An 18,806-nucleotide genomic window follows, 5' to 3' on the forward strand; every position below is an offset into this window, starting at 1 on the left:
CAGAAAGCAAAACAGAAGGTAAAGCACCTCAGGAACAAGCAGAAACTGAAGACAGCTGTAGTAACGGCCTAACAGAGCGGCACTAGGGAAAAAACACTGTCTCGTGATGTCTATGGGTTCAAGAATTAGGAGGATTTGCAACCAAGTATTTAATGTGACTATTTAATGTATAATTATGTTAGTTTGTCCAATTCCATTTGAGCCCCTAAAAATGGATTTGGATGTAAATACGTTCAAACTAAAGCTGAAAGTCTGCACTGAGCATATTCATTATTTAATGTAAACTCCAATATACTGTGGTAGACAGCAAAAAAATAGAAACTTTTTCTATATGCAAATATTTATGACTCTGTGTGTTTTCTGTAAATTCTAATGGTTTTGAGAATAATGTGGCTACTGAGTCAGAGTACATTATTTGATAGAATTGCTGCCAAAACAAAATGTTTTAATTTTCCCACAGTTCCTTCTTCATCCGGGATGGACTGACGGAATCAGCAGAGAGCAAGTCATGTCAATAATGCCATTCTTTTTTTCTGGTGTAAGTGAAGACCCGGCTGTGATAATGTCTTTTATGCTCCCAGATCTCATGCTGAAATTCTAAGCTATATTGAGACTGAATATGTATATATGTATTCTACACACGTCTTAATGTTTCTGTTCTTTGTATTTCCTTCAGCAAAGTGAGAAATGGGTACATGAAGTAGTGCTGAATGAGTACCTGGGCTCCACGGACGATCCAATCGAAATCCGAGATGGTTTAAGAGAGATGTACGGGGACTTGATGTTTAACATTCCTGCACGCAAACTGGCAAAATACCACAGAGGTGAACATCCATTTATTTTATCTGGTACTGATTTTAGAAATCATATCTGATTTTTGACAATATTATGTATATCTGATTTTTGACAATATTATGTATATTTTTTTTAATGATTAGATTCTGGAGCACCAGTTTACCTGTATGAGTTCCAGCATACTTACAGTGAGATCAAGAAGAGGAGGCCCAGCTTTGTTGGGAGTGACCATGGTGATGAAATTAATTTTGTTTTTGGTAGCTGCTTTGCCAACGCCCACATTAAGATTTCTGGTAAGATGAAAATAGCTGTGATCTTTTTTGCATGAACACAGTAACGTTATTATAAATGTTAAGGATGTGCCCGGGTACCCGAGTAACGGTTAACCGTTCAAGGCGCCATTATTCGAATACTTAATTCCATTTGGGTAGTCATTCTGTTTCATCACTGGGAGACAGAGAAAACTACAGACTAGTAATTAAGTGAATTGCTACTTTTATGCTTTAATGTGAGTTTTAAATGTTACAGAAAAGCTTGTGTCTGTGAATAAGTTTGCATGTTATATTATATTTTGCCACTCCAACACATGAATGATTGAACATAGACACATTGCCAAGGACACGTTAAGGACGTGACTGAGAGGTCAGTGATAGCATGGCTAGTTAAATGAGCTACTATGGCTGATGTTAGCTTAGCTAGTTTCAGAATCAGTGGAACTATTTGTCTGACAAACTAACTTGTTGGAACATCATCCTCTGAGGGAAAAAAGATCTTGTGCAGAAGATGTCAAGACCTCATTAGCACCAAGTGCTGTACTGGTTATCTGTAGTTTTCACTCTGAAGAGGCATCCTCTTTTATTCATCGAACATGAAAACCTACTTATTTGTCTCAGCTGTTTTTGAATAAATTGTTTTCAGATTTATTCTACTTGCTGCTGAATTTTTATGCTGTTGATTTTTCTAGCCCCTTATCAGCACTGATATCACCTAAAAGGCTAAGAATATGGTCATCCATGAATTTAAGCTTTTAATACATTTTTTTGGGCATTTTTTTCTTCCCCGTGGGAAGTCGTAATAATGAGAAGCTTTCCCATAATTATGACATGGTATCTCATGATTATGCCAGCATCTCATAAGAATGACTTGCTATGTCATAATAATGACATTCTATCTCATAATTATGACTTAATTTCTAATAATTATGATTTAATATCTCATAATGATGACTTAGTATCTCATAATTGTGACTTAGCATCTAATAGTAATGACTTACTATGTCATAAAAATGACAATATATCATAATTGTGACTTACGTTCTCATAATTACTATCCCATTATTATAACTTGCCTGTATCTCAGTTGTAACAGTGCAGATGTTTCTCTCCCTCTCTCTCTCTCTCTCTCTCTCTCTCTCTCTCTCTCTCTCTCTCTTTTTCTCTTTCTCTCTTTCTCTCTTACTCTCACTCACTATCTCGTTCTCTCTTTCTCTCAGGTCAGTTCACAGAGAAAGAGAATGAACTATGTAGAACTGTGATGCACTATTGGGGGAACTTTGCTCGCACTGGGTGAGTAATTAGTCTTGACCAGTCTCGATCTCTGGACTGGTGTGACATTCATTGACGTGCCCAGTATCATCATGTTAAATCTGTGAGGCTGAAGTGTATAAAAACACACTAATTAAAGAGGATTTCAGTTTGACTCACTTCCATGCTTATAATCCCTACTGAAAAAACAAGATATATACCAGCATGCATTCCATGCTGGTCTTAGCTCGATTATGCTTCCACCATCCAAAACACAGCATATGCTGACTAGCTTTGCATGTCTTTGATGGTTTTTCTAGCAGGATTGACACCAAAACCTGCACATTTTTGCAATAATTGTGTATTACTTACACTTGAAAACATTTTTTGTTTGTTTGTTTATTTTTTGTATGTATGTATTTGTTTTGTTTGTTTGCTATGGGCCTGAGGGCTTTCTTGAAGTCTTGAGAGATTTTGTTTGGGAAACTATCTGTCAGGTTGTAAATGAGAAGAATCTATTTACGTTCAGAGATCTCCAAAGAAGATTAATAACACTCCATCTTTCTCTTAATGAGATGATAAAGCAGGTCATTGAAGGAAAATAATTCTGTTATCTTTTGGGCTTGATATGATATTTGAAACAAATTGAACTGGATCTAAGCGAGTTAGTTGTAGGTAGATAGCAGTTCACTCAGGATGCTGTTTCTGTGATTTAAGAATTATGGGATTCATCAGAACTAGATCAGAAGTGTTCAGTCTCTTAGTGGACCCTTCATATTGGGCAGTAATTTAGGCTTTCAGTGAATGTCACAAGGTGTATCTCTTGCAAAAGCATATATTTTTTTTGCATTTTTTTGCAAACCCTGTTGTAGTTTACACAGTTTTCCCTGTGTGTTTCTGAGAGCAGATCTCCAAACGGGCCCGGCCTGACACCATGGCCTGAGTACGGAACTGAAGCGGAGTATCTGGGCATTGGGCTGGAGCAGAAAGCTGACAAGAATCTGAAGGGAAAGCACTACACGTTCATGAGCGAGACTCTTCCACGCTTGATACGAGAGAAAACGGGGGGTGAGTCTTGTGTGGTGTTTACTGTTTGTGCTGGAGACGCAGGCAATGTTTTGTTTTTTGAGTTTAATGTCACTGAAATATAAACTCATTGTTTTGTTGGGTGCAGTACTTTATCAGATAAATATATAGGCCTGGGTTTACTGCAGAAGGATTTACATTAGTTTTAAAAGGCATTGTTTGCATTGTCATTAAGCTAGCTCTGCTTTTATAATACTGTTAGTGACACTTGACATGCTAAGTCTGAAGACACAGCCAGACCTCACTGTTTGAGCTCAGACACTGTAAATATTAGCAAATGAAGTTGGGAAAAAGGTACAGTTACTCCACTGACAAAGGCTACAATGTTGCTGGTCTGATTTTTAATAGAAATTCAGTGCTTTTATGATACTGTCAGAATTACTGCAGTATTGAAAAATAATCATTCTTATCAGCATCTAAGCACGCTAATATAGTGCATAATATAGATCACTGATTGGCTGTCTAAACTACGTTCCATATGCATGTCATTAACGCCAGAGCTTCTTAATTAATCTATAGTGTCTCATGGTCCATAAATACACCCACTTCCAGCACCTCGCACTAATTTCTGATGCAGCGTGCATCAGCTTTCCCATTGTAATTAAAAAGAAGTTGGCATTCAGGAATCGGTATCAGAGTCTCAGTAAATGCACTGGTATTAAAGGATTTTGAACGATGCCCAGTCCTAGTTCTCACTGTTGCAACTTGACCTGTCAGGAAATTTTAGCTGATGATTAATCGACATGTAAATAATTGCAATTACCAATTTAATTGTCTTCTGTTGTTCTTTGTAAGTAACTATTGAGACAGGAGCATTTTTACCACTGTGTTATACCACATTTCCTTTTTATTGTACTTAATAATTATTTGGGAAATAAAAACACCAAATGATGCAGCTTTGAAAGTGGATTTTTTTGCCATTCTCCTGTTATAGAAGTCCTTTTTGTTTTTTGGCCCAGAAAACACATCGTCCATTTTTTCTGCAAATAATCTGAAAGTCAGACTGCAGTACACATTTGCACTATGAATCAGTCCTTTTCAGATGAGCTTTGTGAAAAGGCAGCAGCATTTCTGGACACTGTTGACATATGACTTCTGCTGTGCATAGTACAGTCTTAACTTGCATTTGTGGATGCAGTGATGGACGGTGTTTACTGACAACAGTGACAAAAGTATCCCTGAGCCCATGTGATGAGATCCATCACAAAAGCATGCCGATTTTTAATGCCGTGCCATCTGAAGGGTTGAAGGTCACAAGCATTCTGTTGTGGTTTTCGTCCTCGTTTTTTACTTCACCATGTTACAAGCATCAGTTTTAGAATGAGTGTATGTTTACAAAAATAAAAAACAAGTTTGATAAGGTAAAACATTAAATATCTTGTCGTTTCACTGTTTTTTTTTCAAATAAAGGTCAAATTAGGTTTATAAATCACTGATGTCAACTTCTGTTGTGTAATACTTGTGACAGTCCTAGTAAATAACATGAAAATGACAGTAAATAGCCACGTCAGCCATAGGCAGTACTTAATTGCATTTACTTTATTCTGCATTTACAAGTTCATAGCATAATGTGCTATATCGTTTGACCCTGAGAGAAGCTTTATTAAACATCAGCTATTTTATTGTGAGGAAAATATAATCTTTCAGTCTTTTTATCTGCTCCCATAGAATATCGGGTTGTTTATAATATAATATATTCCCTATTTATGAACCAAGCAGCGACAAATTGTCTTGTCAAATTATCAAATGTGTTTAATCATTGAGTCATGTCTGGTAGGACCTGCTGTGCAGTAACTGTAGCTCGTACATTTTCATTCTGATTATTCCTGCTAACCCGAATTGTAATTAATGCACTTTTCAGTTTCTGTGGTATTGTGTATTGATGAATGCTGTCATGCTCATTTAACAGGGCCTGTTGTGCAGACTAAATTAGGAGCTCTAAAAGGTGAGTATTTGACGGCTGAAGGGACAGACACAGTCGTACACAGCTACCTGGGAGTGCCGTTTGCAAAGCCACCAGTGGGCCCTTTGAGACTCGCCCCACCCCAACCTGTAGAGGCATGGGAAGGAGTGAGAGACGCCACACAGCAGCCCCGCGTGTAAGAAGACACAGACAAATCACACTGACTTTAAATATTTACACAATTCCTATTAGCATGTGCAAATGTTTCTGAATTAGTTCATCCCAATGCCAGCAAATACCACAATAAAATAAATTACAAAACTGATCTCATAATAGTGTAGAGGGCCAATTTCGTTTACACCTTAAACAGTTTCTCTGTCTGATGCCATTTATTTCAGATGCATTCAACACAGGGTGATACTTGAGGTTGTTTTTCAACACTTCTTTAAGAACTTTGAAGTCCCTGAGATGTCTGAGGACTGCCTCTACCTCAACATTTACACACCCTCTAAACCTGGCGAAGATGCCAAATTACCTGTAAGTTAAGTACCTGTAATAAATAGGCTTATTTTAGTTGCATTTTACTGTATAGTGATAGTGATACTTATGGTCTTCTTGATATCACAGTGTCTTGGTAAATGACATCATTTGTAGATTTGGTTCTTCACTTAATCATTTTGGTTTCACTGTGAAACAATAACATGATTTCAAAGTGTTTGTGCCATATCAGCTGAAACGTTTAGGCAGTCACTTTTTATTGTGCCCTTCTGTACATCATCGGACATCCAAATTGTCAAAGTGCTGCAGTTTTGTATTTATATACTTTCAGAAAGATGCAATGTTTAATACTCCAGTGTGTATCCTTTGATTAAAATGGCAGACTCTGACATCCATTGGCATTCAACAGCGGATGCTGAGTACTGGGTGTCCTGTGTGTAGCTCTACTTGCTTGTTCAGCTTTTAACGCTCACTCTGGCCTTCACCATATAAAATGAATGCCATTGTATGAATTTAGTCAGGTGATTCACATGGTCAGTAGATAATTTTATTTGATTTTCTTTTGCTGTGTTTTTTTGGCCTGTTTCTTTGATGACTGTGGATTTTAGGACATTACATTGTGCTTTAGCAGACAATATTTTATGAGATATCTCAAAATATATTCTGCTGTGACCATCAGCAGCGTCTACATCAAATATTGAGACATGGATGGTTTGCATCTCTTAGCGTTCCCTCTGAGATTGTGCACATTTCTGCATGGTGTAGATTTTCTGGGCTCTGTTTTGTAGGATAGAATTGAAAAGATACTTAGGTGATCTTTAGAAGTTCTCTTTGGAATACTAATTGTGTGCTCCTGGATGATTTACCAGTTTTTGCTCTCAAATGGCTGTAAATATTGCTGTCAAAATAACTGTCAGAAAATACCCACCTCCATTACTACAACATTAATTAAGAATTTAAATTAAGAAGTGATGTAATGAGCCTGCTTAGACAGGATGTGCATTATGCTCATTCTCATACAAAGTGAAGATTTAAGATCTCCAGGGTCACAGTTGTTTTTTTATTTGTTGGTTGAATGCTGGGATCATCTGGCCTCTGAAACTAGACTTAAGAAACTACCTCCATACACCCATTGAACAATGTCATGGGAATCAAGTTCAGTGGTCAGATGAGAACAAATGAAGGTTTTTGGCCACAAACACAATTTGTAGATGTAAGACAATTAACGGTTATAAAGAAAACTTCTCCATGGTGAAGTATGGTGGTGGATGTTTGATGTTTCAAGGCTGTTTTACTTGCAAGGCAAGGCAAGTTTATTTATATAGCATGTTTCGTGGAGGCTGAAAAACTACAAGCACTTCAGTGCAAGCTGGCTGAGCTATTCTTAGGTTATAGAAGTTTGTAATGAAACTTTGGGCCCACCGGTGGGCCCTAGCCAAAGGGTAAAAAGTTAATCATTGATACTACTAAACTGGGAATTTTTTTCATGATATCTTTGTGTGGTGTTGGAGAAGACACATGCTCATTGGTGAATATAGTACTAATGGCTTGTCTGATAATAGAGATTTTAGTGTTAACCCTTTCAATGGCCAGGGCCTGCCAGCAGGCTCAAAGTTTTATTACACACTTCTATAACCTAAGAATAGCTCAGCCAGTTTGCATTGATATCCCTGTAGTTACTGAATAATAAGCCTTAGAATGTAATAAGCCTGGGATTTTAAGGGGTTAAAAAAATCTCTCAGTTGACCCAAATTAAGCCTAATCCATGTATTTTAATGAATTTCTAATTGAGAGTCACTATTGGCACTGCACTTTAGTCCAAGACTAGGCTTAGTCCATGTCCAGGAAATCAGCTTTTCAAATACATCGCATCGTAGTCCAAAAGATTTCTCAGAACACTTCTGAAAATACCTCACACTATGGGATGAAACTTTGGTCATATTCTAATGCACTTAATGTAGTGCTGACACTGGTAAGGCACACCTCTTTTTGAGGATTCTTTTTCTCTTTCTTTTACACATTATAAACAGCACTTTTTGTTCATATGGCATGCGCCCGTCCCCCGGGCCCCGATGACAGCCGCAAGAGCCGGCAAGGGACGAACCCCGGCAAGGATGGCGGGGAGAGGAGAACAGTGAGTGGGGAACAGCGCTTGAGTCCCAAACCCCACCTCCTGGGCACTGCCTCCAGTTCTGCAGTAAGGACACTTAAATGTGCCTTACGTTCAACCTGGGTGGCCAACCTGCTGAGCGGAGGAGGTGATGGGGAGGCGGAGCAACGAGCTCACGTTGCATTTCGGCACAGGCGCTCACGCTGCTCTTAATGAGAGCCAGCTGATACTGATGTGGTGTGAGGGCCTTGTTGAGAGAGAGAGAGAGAGAGAGAGAGAGAGAGAGAGAGAGAGAGAGAGAGAGAGAGAGAGAGAGACACGAGCAGCAGCAGAAGAGAAGACTGAAGAGCTGAAAGGCTCAAATAAGAAAAGAACTGAAAAGTCTAGTGGCCAGCGTAGGTTGTGTTATGAGTTCTTTGTGTTTTGTTTGTATTTGGAGTGACATATAAACTTCAGTGGTGGCTGTGACCCTGAACCCTGCTTCCAGCGTCCTCCTTGAGCCCCAGGGTAGCACAGGGCGTGCTACATTGATGCTGAAACCCGGGTGGAGAACGCCAACATACTTAGGGAGTCTCTTCAACAGAAGAGATGGGCATATGCCATAGTTCATATTTAGTGTGCCACTCATTCTGGATGGCACTTCATGTAAAGTAAAGGGAATAACATACTTTCATCTTCAATAGAAAACAGTAATTTTATTATTCCTTTTTTTAGTGGGAGACTTCTTCTGCATGCCATAGATTTGCTTGAGCTGAAATGCTCATTTGTATGTACATAATGATGATTCACTGTGAAATGTGTGTGAAGGAGCCATTGGGTAATTTTTATTGCTGGTGTTCCACAGGTCATGGTTTGGATCCATGGTGGAGCATTAGCCTTAGGCTCAGCTTCTATGCAAGATGGAAGTGTGCTGGCAGCCTATCAGAGTGTTGTTGTCGTGGTAATCCAGTACAGGCTTGGGTTACTTGGATTTTTCAGGTAACATGAGTAAACAAATATCCCCGATGATGTCTGGGAATTCTAGTATCATGTAGTTATAGTATATTACATGTTTCTATGTAGTTTAATAAATAATTTCATTTTTGTGAAAATCTGGTATGGTTTGATTTGAGTTGTTTCAGTGTAAAAAAACAGTTTTTTCAGCAATTACAAGAAGTCAACTTTAAATTTTATGAATTTCATTTAAAGAGTACATGGAAAGTATTTTGGGTCGTACTTGATTCTGTTTATTTTATGTGTCTTTCTCCCTTTAGCACAGGAGATGAACATGCCCCAGGAAACTATGGTCTCCTGGACCAGGTGGCAGCACTTCAGTGGGTCCAGGAGAACATCCACAGCTTTGGAGGTGATCCTGGAGCAGTCACCATCTTTGGGGAGTCTGCTGGAGGAGTTAGTGTGTCTTTACAGGTATGCATGTAGAGTCTGTGTGATGCATTTCTGACCTAAATGTGCTCTGATGATTTTCTAAATAATTGATCAAGTTAGATACAAAAATGACATAATTGATTTTGTTTTAGTGTTTAGATAATTTCTCTTTCTTTCTTTGAACAGATTCTGTCACCACTGTCTGCTGGTCTGTTCCGCTCTGCCATAGCAGAGAGTGGCACTGCAGCAATGGATGCAATCATGACTGACAATCCTTTACCAATAGCTCAGGTAAAAAGTGTCTGTCCTTTTACTGTCCACTCATTATGTTCTGAATGTAAAACTTCAAGTGATACTTTTCTAGCGTTTAGCAGCCAATAAATTGTCAACTAAAGATCTCAGTGTTTCTCTCCTCAGCATTTGGCTGAAGTTTCTGGCTGTGACATCTCCAACACAAAGAAGATGGTTGATTGTGTTATGCAGTTGTCAGAGGAGGACCTTCAGAGGGTTGCTGAAACTGTGAGTTTTTAATAAGTACTGTGAAATGAAATAAATGGATAGCTAAAGATTTTCTTATTACACGTATATGGTTGGGGATCATGTCTTGTTGTTGCTTATTAAGTGTTCTGAAGTATTTTTTCTTTTTTAGGAGGGACTGTTCTCTGTCAAAGTGCCAAAGGATGGACGATTTCTTCCTAAATCTGTGTATGAACTTCTTAAGAATAAGCAATTCAACAAAGTGCCATTAATCACAGGTGTGACTGATGATGACGGTGGATATTCACTTATTAATGTGAGTGAAAGGTTGTCTTCTTTCAAATCTTTTTACTGTAAACAAAATTTAGTCAGTTCCATAAATATTTGGACATTGACAATGTTATTTTTATTTTAGTTGTCTACCACAGGATATTGAAATTAAATTATATACTTTCAACTTTAATTTGAGGGTATTTACATCTAATGCAGGTAAACAGTGTAGGAATTATATCTATTTTCACACATAGCCTCCTCATTTTAGGGGCTCAGAAGTAATTTGAAAGTTGACTTCTCAGCTGTGCCATGGCTGTGTATGTTATTCTCTCATTATTTCACTTACAAGTAAACAGATAAAAAATGATTTGAAGTGTGGTATTTACATTTGGAATCTCTTGTTCTTAACTATCAATATGAAGTCTGACAAGCTGTCAATACCGGTGAAGCAAGAAATCATTAGGATCAAAAATCACAATAGGTCCATCAGAGAAATTGCAGAACCAATTTCCCTGGTGAAGAAAAACTCCTTTGCAACAGTTGGCCAGATCAAGAACGCCCTCCAGGATGTAGGAGGATCTGTGTTAAAGTCAACCAGTGTAAAGACTTGTCACATGATGCAAGCTATTGGTGAGCCTCAAAACAGGACATTCTAGAGTTTAACAGGCATCTAAAAAAGCCTGTACAGTTCTGGAACATCTTAAGGACAGATGAGAAAAAATGTTGTACCAGAAGAAGAGGATGGAGAAGAGAAGGAGCTGCTCATTATCCAAAGCATGATGGAGGGAGTGTCAAGCGTGGGTGTATATTTTCTGCTCAAATTCAGCCAAATGCCTCAAAACTCATTGGGCGGTGCTTCACAGTGCAGGTGGACAATGACCCAAAGTATACTGTGAAATCAACCTCAGACTTTTTTTAAGGCAAAGAAGTGAAATGTTTTGCAATGTCCAGGTCAGTCACCTGACGTCAGGATTTGTAACCACGTATTTAAATTAAAAAAAATAAAATTTGATGTATTATTATATTAGTTTGTCCAATTATGTTTGAGCCCCTAAAAATGGGGGTGGGGGGTGGGTTATGAAAATGGCTGTATATTATATCTACCCCTTTTACCTGATTTGGATGTAAATACCCTCAAATTCAGGCTGAAAGTCTGCACTTTGAGCATAATGATTATTTAGTTTAAACTCCAATATACTGTGCTAGACAGCAAAAAGAACAAAAACTTTGTCTTTGTCCAAATATTTATGAACCTGATTATATTTTCTATAAATTCTGGTTTTGAGCATAATATGACTAGTACATTAGTTCATGTAATTACTGCTAAAACCAAAATATTTTAACTTTCCCGCAGGCCCATCTTCCTCCAGTATGGACTGATGGAGTCAACAGAGAGCAAGTCATGTCAATAATGCCATTCTTTTTTTCTGGTGTAAGTGAAGACCCGGCTGTGATAATCCCTCTTATCCGTACAGATCTCATGCTAAAATTCTAAGCTATATTGAGGCTGAATATGCATGTATGTATGTATGTATGTGTGTATGTATTCTACACACGTCTTAATGTTTCTGCCTTTGTATTTCCTTCAGCCCAGTGAGGTACATGAAGTAGTGCTGAATGAGTACCTGGGCTCCACGGACGATCCAATTAAAATCCGAGATGGTTTAAGAGAGATGTACGGGGACTTGATGTTTAACATTCCTGCACGCAAACTGGCAAAATACCACAGAGGTGAACATCCATTTATTTTTTCTGGTACTGATTGTAAATTATATCTGATTTTTGACAATATTATGTTTTTTTTTAATGATTAGATTCTGGAGCACCAGTTTACTTGTATGAGTTCCAGCATACTTACAATGAGATCAAGAAGAGGAGGCCCAGCTTTGTTGGGAGTGACCATGCTGATGAACTTCATTTTGTTTTTGGTAGCTGCTTTGCCAATGCCCACAGTAGGATTTCTGGTAAGATGAAAATAGCTGTGACCCTTTTACAATTAATGCAGTAATATAATAGTGAAGGACCTCAGTTCATACTGCCTTGAAACTCACTGTCACCTCTCTCTCTCTGTCTCTCTTACGTTCTCATAATTACTATCCCATTATTGTGACTTGCCTGTATCTCAGTATATACAGGTGTTAAATGGATTCTATTCAGTTGAGTTCGAAGTGACTATTAGTTATAACAGTGCAGATGTTTCTCTCTCTCTCTCTCTCTCTCTCTCTCTCTCTCAGGTCAGTTCACAGAGAAAGAGAATGATCTGTGTAGAACTGTGATGGCCTACTGGGGGAACTTTGCTCGCACTGGGTTAGTAATCATGCTGTCTGCCACGATTTGAATGAGAAGCCATTTGAGTTCAAAGGTCCCCAGACTTGGTCCACATCACTCTGTATTGTTCTTAATGAGGAGATGAAGCAGGTTCCTCAAGGAATAAGTCTGGTTCATTTGTGTTCAAACTTGCAGCATGAAAATTATAACTGAATTGAACTAAATGTAAGCAAATGACTTGTAGTCAATTCTGTGAAAGCAGTTTTGTGGTTTGAGATTTATGAGAGTAATCAGAAATAGATTAGAACAAACTTTGTTCAACAGCTTTGGGAGCCCTTCATATTGGGCTTTGCTCTATTTAGGCTTTCAGTAATTGCCACTAGGTGTTGCTTTCTCTTGCGAAAGCATATTTTTTTGCCCAAAGTAGGGTAAACATCACCGGGTCCTTGTCTTGTGGTTTACACAGTTTTCTCTGTGTGTTTCTGAGAACAGATCTCCAAACGGGCCCGGCCTGACACCATGGCCTGAGTATGGAACTGAAGGGGAGTATCTGGGCATTGGGCTGGAGCAGAAAGCTGGCAAGAATCTGAAGGGAAAGCACTACACGTTCATGACCGAGACAGTTTCACGCTTAATACGAGAGAAAAAAGATGGTGAGTCTCATGTGTTACGGTGCTTATTGTACCTGTAGAGAATTGGATTAACATAGCTCTGCTTTTATAACACTGTTAATACTGTGACACTTCACATGCAAAGTTTATGTTTCACTCCCACTGTACCATTACATCTGCAGTACGTCTCAAATGCAGACTTCCCTTTTGAGTCCAGATGCAGTAAACAAAGTTAAGAAAAGAGTGCACTAAGACCACAATGTTCTGACTGTATTGAAAGGTTTTCACTGTTGCAGTATTTTTTGATCTCATCAGTATCTGTTCCAGTATATATTTCCATACAGTAGTGAATACTCATGCCAGCCATATGAACTATTTTGAGATTAGATTAAGTTTATGGCATGTTTTGCTGTACTTTTTGACCCCAAGAGAAGCTTAATTAAAAGTCAGCCGTTTCATCTTGAGGAAAATGTGATGTTATACAATTGTATGAACATGTTGTCTTTTTTATCATATCAGTTTACTTTATGAATTTATGACCATTTTTAATTACATTATATTTTGTATTTATGAATATTTTAAGGACCTTTTACTTTTTGTACAGCAAATTTTTTGTCAAGTATGTTTATTCATTGACCCATTGGTAGGACCTGTTGTGAAGACCAAATTAGGAGCTCTAAAGGGTGAGTATTTGACGGCTAAAGGGAAGGACACAGTCGTACACAGCTACCTGGGAGTGCCGTTTGCAAAGCCACCGGTGGGCCCTTTGAGACTCGCCCTACCCCAACCTGCAGAAGCATGGGAAGGAGTGAGAGACGCCACACAGCAGCCACACATGTAAGACTTTCTAATTTCATCCATTTTTTGATCTCCTTTTGTTTTTGTATGATGGATATGACTAATTGATATATAATCAAATTTGATACCATACATTATTCTTTAGTTGTTATTCATTGAATATGAATGATTTGGTCAACAAAACTCATACACTGAGAAAGTGAATGTCCATGGCACTCTTCATTAAGGTAAAAAGCTGTTCTTTCAGCTTGGCTATGGACATAAATAAAAGTATTACTTCAAGCTGTATAAGTTGTGGGGAGTTGGAGACTTCTCTGGTGAAAATATGTAATTGCACACAACATGCAGAAAAAAAATTTGTAACGTCAGTTGTGCTTTGGATTTTTACTTAATGTTATTCATGAATGGCGATATTTTTTACCTTTCAGTAGCAATCTGTTTATTTGTACTTTGTTGAAAATCTCATACATTGTGTATGTAAAATAGAGAGAAGTGAACTCTATAGCTGGCATAGCCACAGTGGCCTGTACAGTAGAATATGAACTATTCTACAGGACAGGCCAAACTGACTAGATGTGTTTATTGACTTCCATAAGATTTCATATTTTATATACAATAATAGCTCTTCTTTTACCAGTGCCATATAGGTTCTGTGAACATGTTCATTTTCAAATACTGATATTCATGTTTTTAGGTGCATACAAAATAGGCAAATGCTTGCAGACCTTCTTGCGAATTTTATACTGAGAGTAGAACTTCCTGAAATGTCGGAAGACTGCCTCTACCTCAACATATACACTGCTGCAAAACCTGGTGAAGATGCCAACTTACCAGTAAGCTCTCAACCAGCTCCTCACCTCTGTCTTACTCGCTTATCAAAACCAACCCAGTTGTCTTTACTTTACCTTTGTCCCTGCCCAATGTATGTGTCTAAAAGGAATGACCTTTCATACTTCAAAAGCTTGGGGAAAAATTGGCTGAGTCATAACAGGTTGCCAAATGGGTGCTTTTATTGCTTGTGTTTTTAGGTCATGGTTTGGATTCATGGTGGGGGACTGAGTATGGGCTCTGCATCAATGTATGATGGATCAATTTTGTCTGCATACCAGAATGTAGTAGTTGTGCTGATACAGTACAGACTGGGTCTGTTAGGTTTCTTCAGGTAAGTCTGAGACAGAGACAACACTGTAGTACTTAGTTATTTTTTGTATTTTTTGAATGGGATTTTCTAACCCATTACCTCTATGAAACCCAATTCTACAAAGTTTGTATTACTAAACTGTGTCATTATGCAGCTGTTTATCTCCAAGCATAGTAAAACAATAATGGTGCAATGCAACTCAATTCTTACATAACAGCCACTATACTGCATACTTCCTCAGACTCTGTGGGTTAATAAGCAACTTGTTTCACCTCTGTTTTGGAAATGCACATGTATCATGCTTATCATGTGTTAATATAGTGGTATTAATGGTAAAAGGGAGTTCTGTTTTTTAACTAATGATGCACACTGAAGTAGTCATAATCATAGAGTAAATGAGTAAAGTCTAATGATGTATTTATCCTTTTAGTACAGGGGATGAACATGCACCAGGAAACTATGGTCTTCTGGACCAGGTGGCAGCACTTCAGTGGGTCCAGGAGAACATCCATAACTTTGGAGGTGATCCAGGATCAGTCACCATCTTTGGAGAGTCTGCTGGAGGAGCCAGTGTGTCATTTTTGGTGAGCAGCTAATATGAAATGCATTTGAAACACAAATGCTTGAGTGTTTTGGTCCAGGATGATTTTGCAAGGCTATATTATTTATTTTACAAGTGAAAAGTCTATTTTGGTTAGTATTCCCAACATGGGTCTAAAATCTTTGCTTCACTGATAGACAGTAGGTGGTTAATTACAGAGTTATATTTTAACTTGCATTCCTGTAGGACAGCCTAGTGTGGCTAATTTAATTTAATTTTAATTTGCCACTCTTCCACACTGCATGAGAAATTTCAATAAAAAAGAAGCCACAATACTGTCATTATCAGTGGGATCTGTGCTTAATTTATATTTGTTGTAAAAGCATATTTAGTTTATTAAATACATTAGCAGTGCTTTATAATCTGCTACAGGACCTGGGACTGATTTTGTGCTATGTGTCTCTTTTCGACTTCAAGCTTCTCTCTCCCTTGTCTGCTGGTCTGTTCCATCGTGCAGTTGCACAGAGTGGCTGTGCTACAATGGCACGCATCGTAGCGGATCCCTTGCCAGTAGCCCAGGTTAACTAAAGCCCTTGTTTATTTTCATACTGTACATTTCCATTCTGGCAAATGTTGACATTTATTTGTGTATTATTCCAGCAAGTGGCTAATGCATCAGGTTGTGACATCAGCAGCACACAGAAAATTGCTGAGTGCATAAAGCAGTGGTCAACAGAGGACATGATAACAATTTCCAAAGAGGTAAGAAATTTAGAGAGCTTCATTTGATTAAAAATAAAAAGCATGAAAAAGTGATTACATAAGTAACATAATAATTATAATAATTATGTAACAGAGATGGCTCTGGTCATTATTCTAAGTTGGGAAAGAACTGCTTCATCCCACCAGCATTGACACTCATGAAATCGCTGCTTTCTACTCCTCTAGGCCATGATAAAAATGCCTCAATCTAACAAAATCTGCCCTGCGATGTGAGTAATTTGTAAGTAATTCCTTTGTTTACTAAGATACTGAAAATAGTTTTTTGTTTTAGCATTTTATGCTGCACTTTGTGGTGACAGAAGATAAAGCATTTCTTCCCAAGCCTGTGGAGGAGCTCCTTCAAAACCAGGAGTTCAGCAAAGTGCCTCTCCTGATTGGCATAAATGATGATGAGTATGGTTGGATGATGCCCAGTGTGAGTAAATAATATAGTATTTTATTTTACAGTCACATTATACAGCTGTAAACCTTTTAAATATCTTGTAAAGTTAGGAGTTTGTTAGTCAGAGAAGTGCCCACTTCACTGGAAAGAAGGCACATTGGGTTCCATGGAACTTGATCTTGGAATTAATCTTATGAGATATTTGGAAAAATATCAGTAGATAACATTCATAATCATCTGTTCCCACAGTTCATTGGACCTCCAGGATGGGCTGATGGAATGGATAGAGAGCAAGTCCTTTCATCAGTGGCCGCCTTTATGCCTGATGTAAGAGCACAAAAGTTACATCATACAAACTAATTACATAGCAGTGTATTTAATTAACATGATCTAACTTTTAATATTGTTTGACATCAAATAGACTACTTTAGATTTTTAATACATTTTCTAAATATAATACTGTAGATTCCTATTTTTATTTTACTCACAACATCATATTAATGATAAAAATGCAGGGTATTGTGTGAACATTTTAAATTTGACTCACCTGTTGTCCTCTCCTTTATGTTAAGGTCAAAAAACAATGGATCAATGAACTGATAGCAGATGAGTACCTGGGCTCGTCTGCTGACCAGATCAAAATTCGTGACAGTTACAGAGAGATGATGGCAGATATCATCTTTAACATTCCTGCTCTCAAGCTAGCAAAATTCCATAAAGGTAAAGAAGAAGGTTCAGAAATCAGACATCTTAACACTATGTATGTATTATATCTAGAACTATGAATGCCAAATCTGAATCATAATAAGGCATCCACCTTGATTGCTCTAGAAGTCAAAAAATGGTTCATTCATTGATGCACACTTTATAGAGCAGTGGTCTCCAACCCTGGTCCTGGAGAGCTACCTTTCTCTAGGGCCTAGTTCAAACCACAATTTGCCACACCTGCTCCATCTAATCAGCCTCCTCCCAAGTCCCTGATTGGCTGGATCAGATTTATTAGAGTTAAGTAAGGGGTGGGGCAACTTCTTGTATACAGGTTGGAGCTAAACTCTGCAGGAAGGTAGCTCTCCAGGACCGTGGTTGGAGACAGTTGTTACAGAAGATCACTGAATTCACATTTTCTGCAGTTTAAACGTTTAAATGAAAAGCTCATTAATGTTGTTCTGTCAGGTGCTGGTGCGCCAGTTTACCTGTATCAGTTCCAGCAACCTCCCAGCTTTATTCAAGCACAGAGGCCCAGTTTTGTCAGGACTGATCATGGAGATGATCTTTTCTTCGTTTTTGGCTTGTGCTTTGGAAATGCCCATGTCAAAACAACGGGTAGGCACATGTTGTCAGTCTCTCCATCTATTATAATATCAGATTAGCTTTGTTACTTGCAGATTAATGCCTTTGATTACATTTACTGTAAAACAGTGTGGGAGCATTTCACTTGTTGATTTATTTATGTAATGACAGATAAATCAGTACTTTAATAGGTAAGAGTTAACTGAACTTTGTTCTTATAAGTGTACTTTTCATTTTCCTCTATTCAGCCTCTGTCACAGAGATAGAGAAAGAACTGTGTAGAACTGTGATGGCCTACTGGGGGAACTTTGCCCGCACTGGGTGAGTAATACGTTTAAGTGCCAAATCTGAGGGCTACCGCAAATGTTATTTTTCGATTTCAGTGACATTTTGGAAGTGAATAATTCTGAAATTTCCACATTATGTGGTTTGATTGCATTGTGCCATGTACAGTGTATCATATTTGGGGCTTTGTCTATTTGGCAGATCTCCAAATGGGCCAGACCTGACACCATGGCCTGAATATGGTGCTGAAGCTGAGTATCTGGGCATTGGGCTGGAGCAGAAGCCTGGCAGGAACTTGAAGGCCAAACGTTACATCTTCATGACTGAGAAGCTGCCAGAGCTGGTGCGCTCGGCTCAGGAGAAAAGGGAGCACACTGAGCTATAGATGTCACTGAAGATTCCTATTAGAGTGAAGAACTAAATGTTTGTCAATCTTTGACAATGAGCAAATCTAAACATTCTAAAAAGATCAAATCTAAATATTTTAATTAAAAAAAACAAAAACAATCTCTGCCGTTTGTTTCGTAAAGAGAAGTCTGCATCTGAATATGTATCATACGCACCACCTGGCAAATATTCAAAAGGCCTAGTGGGTATTAAGCCTAAAGCAGAATCTCTTAGTCAATCAGATAACTTGGGCTCAAAGTCTGTCCTATAAGAGAAGAGCTTGGACAGCT

General features: G+C 38.2%; 1 protein-coding gene across 7 annotated transcripts in view; it reads left to right on the forward strand.

Annotated features, from left to right (window-relative positions):
• The window catches only part of ces2b (carboxylesterase 2b), a 44,651-nt gene extending 26,015 nt beyond the window's left edge, over positions 1-18,636 (forward strand). For 5 of the 7 annotated variants that reach the window (XM_036575871.1, XM_036575874.1, XM_036575873.1 and 2 more), the window contains 29 exons: positions 461-538; positions 677-824; positions 939-1,088; positions 2,288-2,360; positions 3,226-3,386; positions 5,314-5,503; positions 5,706-5,844; positions 8,760-8,893; positions 9,169-9,322; positions 9,467-9,571; positions 9,698-9,799; positions 9,930-10,073; positions 11,385-11,462; positions 11,620-11,761; positions 11,845-11,994; positions 12,265-12,337; positions 12,791-12,951; positions 13,557-13,746; positions 14,402-14,540; positions 14,736-14,869; positions 15,279-15,432; positions 15,867-15,968; positions 16,050-16,151; positions 16,444-16,587; positions 16,804-16,881; positions 17,127-17,274; positions 17,728-17,877; positions 18,093-18,165; positions 18,331-18,636. In XM_036575871.1, the coding sequence (XP_036431764.1) occupies positions 461-538; positions 677-824; positions 939-1,088; positions 2,288-2,360; positions 3,226-3,386; positions 5,314-5,503; positions 5,706-5,844; positions 8,760-8,893; positions 9,169-9,322; positions 9,467-9,571; positions 9,698-9,799; positions 9,930-10,073; positions 11,385-11,462; positions 11,620-11,761; positions 11,845-11,994; positions 12,265-12,337; positions 12,791-12,951; positions 13,557-13,746; positions 14,402-14,540; positions 14,736-14,869; positions 15,279-15,432; positions 15,867-15,968; positions 16,050-16,151; positions 16,444-16,587; positions 16,804-16,881; positions 17,127-17,274; positions 17,728-17,877; positions 18,093-18,165; positions 18,331-18,514 (3,780 nt within the window). In that variant the 3' untranslated portion in view covers positions 18,515-18,636. The remainder of the gene's footprint in view (positions 1-460; positions 539-676; positions 825-938; positions 1,089-2,287; positions 2,361-3,225; positions 3,387-5,313; positions 5,504-5,705; positions 5,845-8,759; positions 8,894-9,168; positions 9,323-9,466; positions 9,572-9,697; positions 9,800-9,929; positions 10,074-11,384; positions 11,463-11,619; positions 11,762-11,844; positions 11,995-12,264; positions 12,338-12,790; positions 12,952-13,556; positions 13,747-14,401; positions 14,541-14,735; positions 14,870-15,278; positions 15,433-15,866; positions 15,969-16,049; positions 16,152-16,443; positions 16,588-16,803; positions 16,882-17,126; positions 17,275-17,727; positions 17,878-18,092; positions 18,166-18,330) is intronic. The other 2 variants (XM_036575877.1, XM_036575878.1) reach the window with 2 other exon arrangements.
• Positions 18,637-18,806: the final 170 nt, after the last annotated feature.

Source organism: Colossoma macropomum, unplaced genomic scaffold (genome assembly GCF_904425465.1).
Source record: "Colossoma macropomum unplaced genomic scaffold, Colossoma_macropomum, whole genome shotgun sequence".
Classification (NCBI taxonomy): domain Eukaryota; kingdom Metazoa; phylum Chordata; class Actinopteri; order Characiformes; family Serrasalmidae; genus Colossoma; species Colossoma macropomum.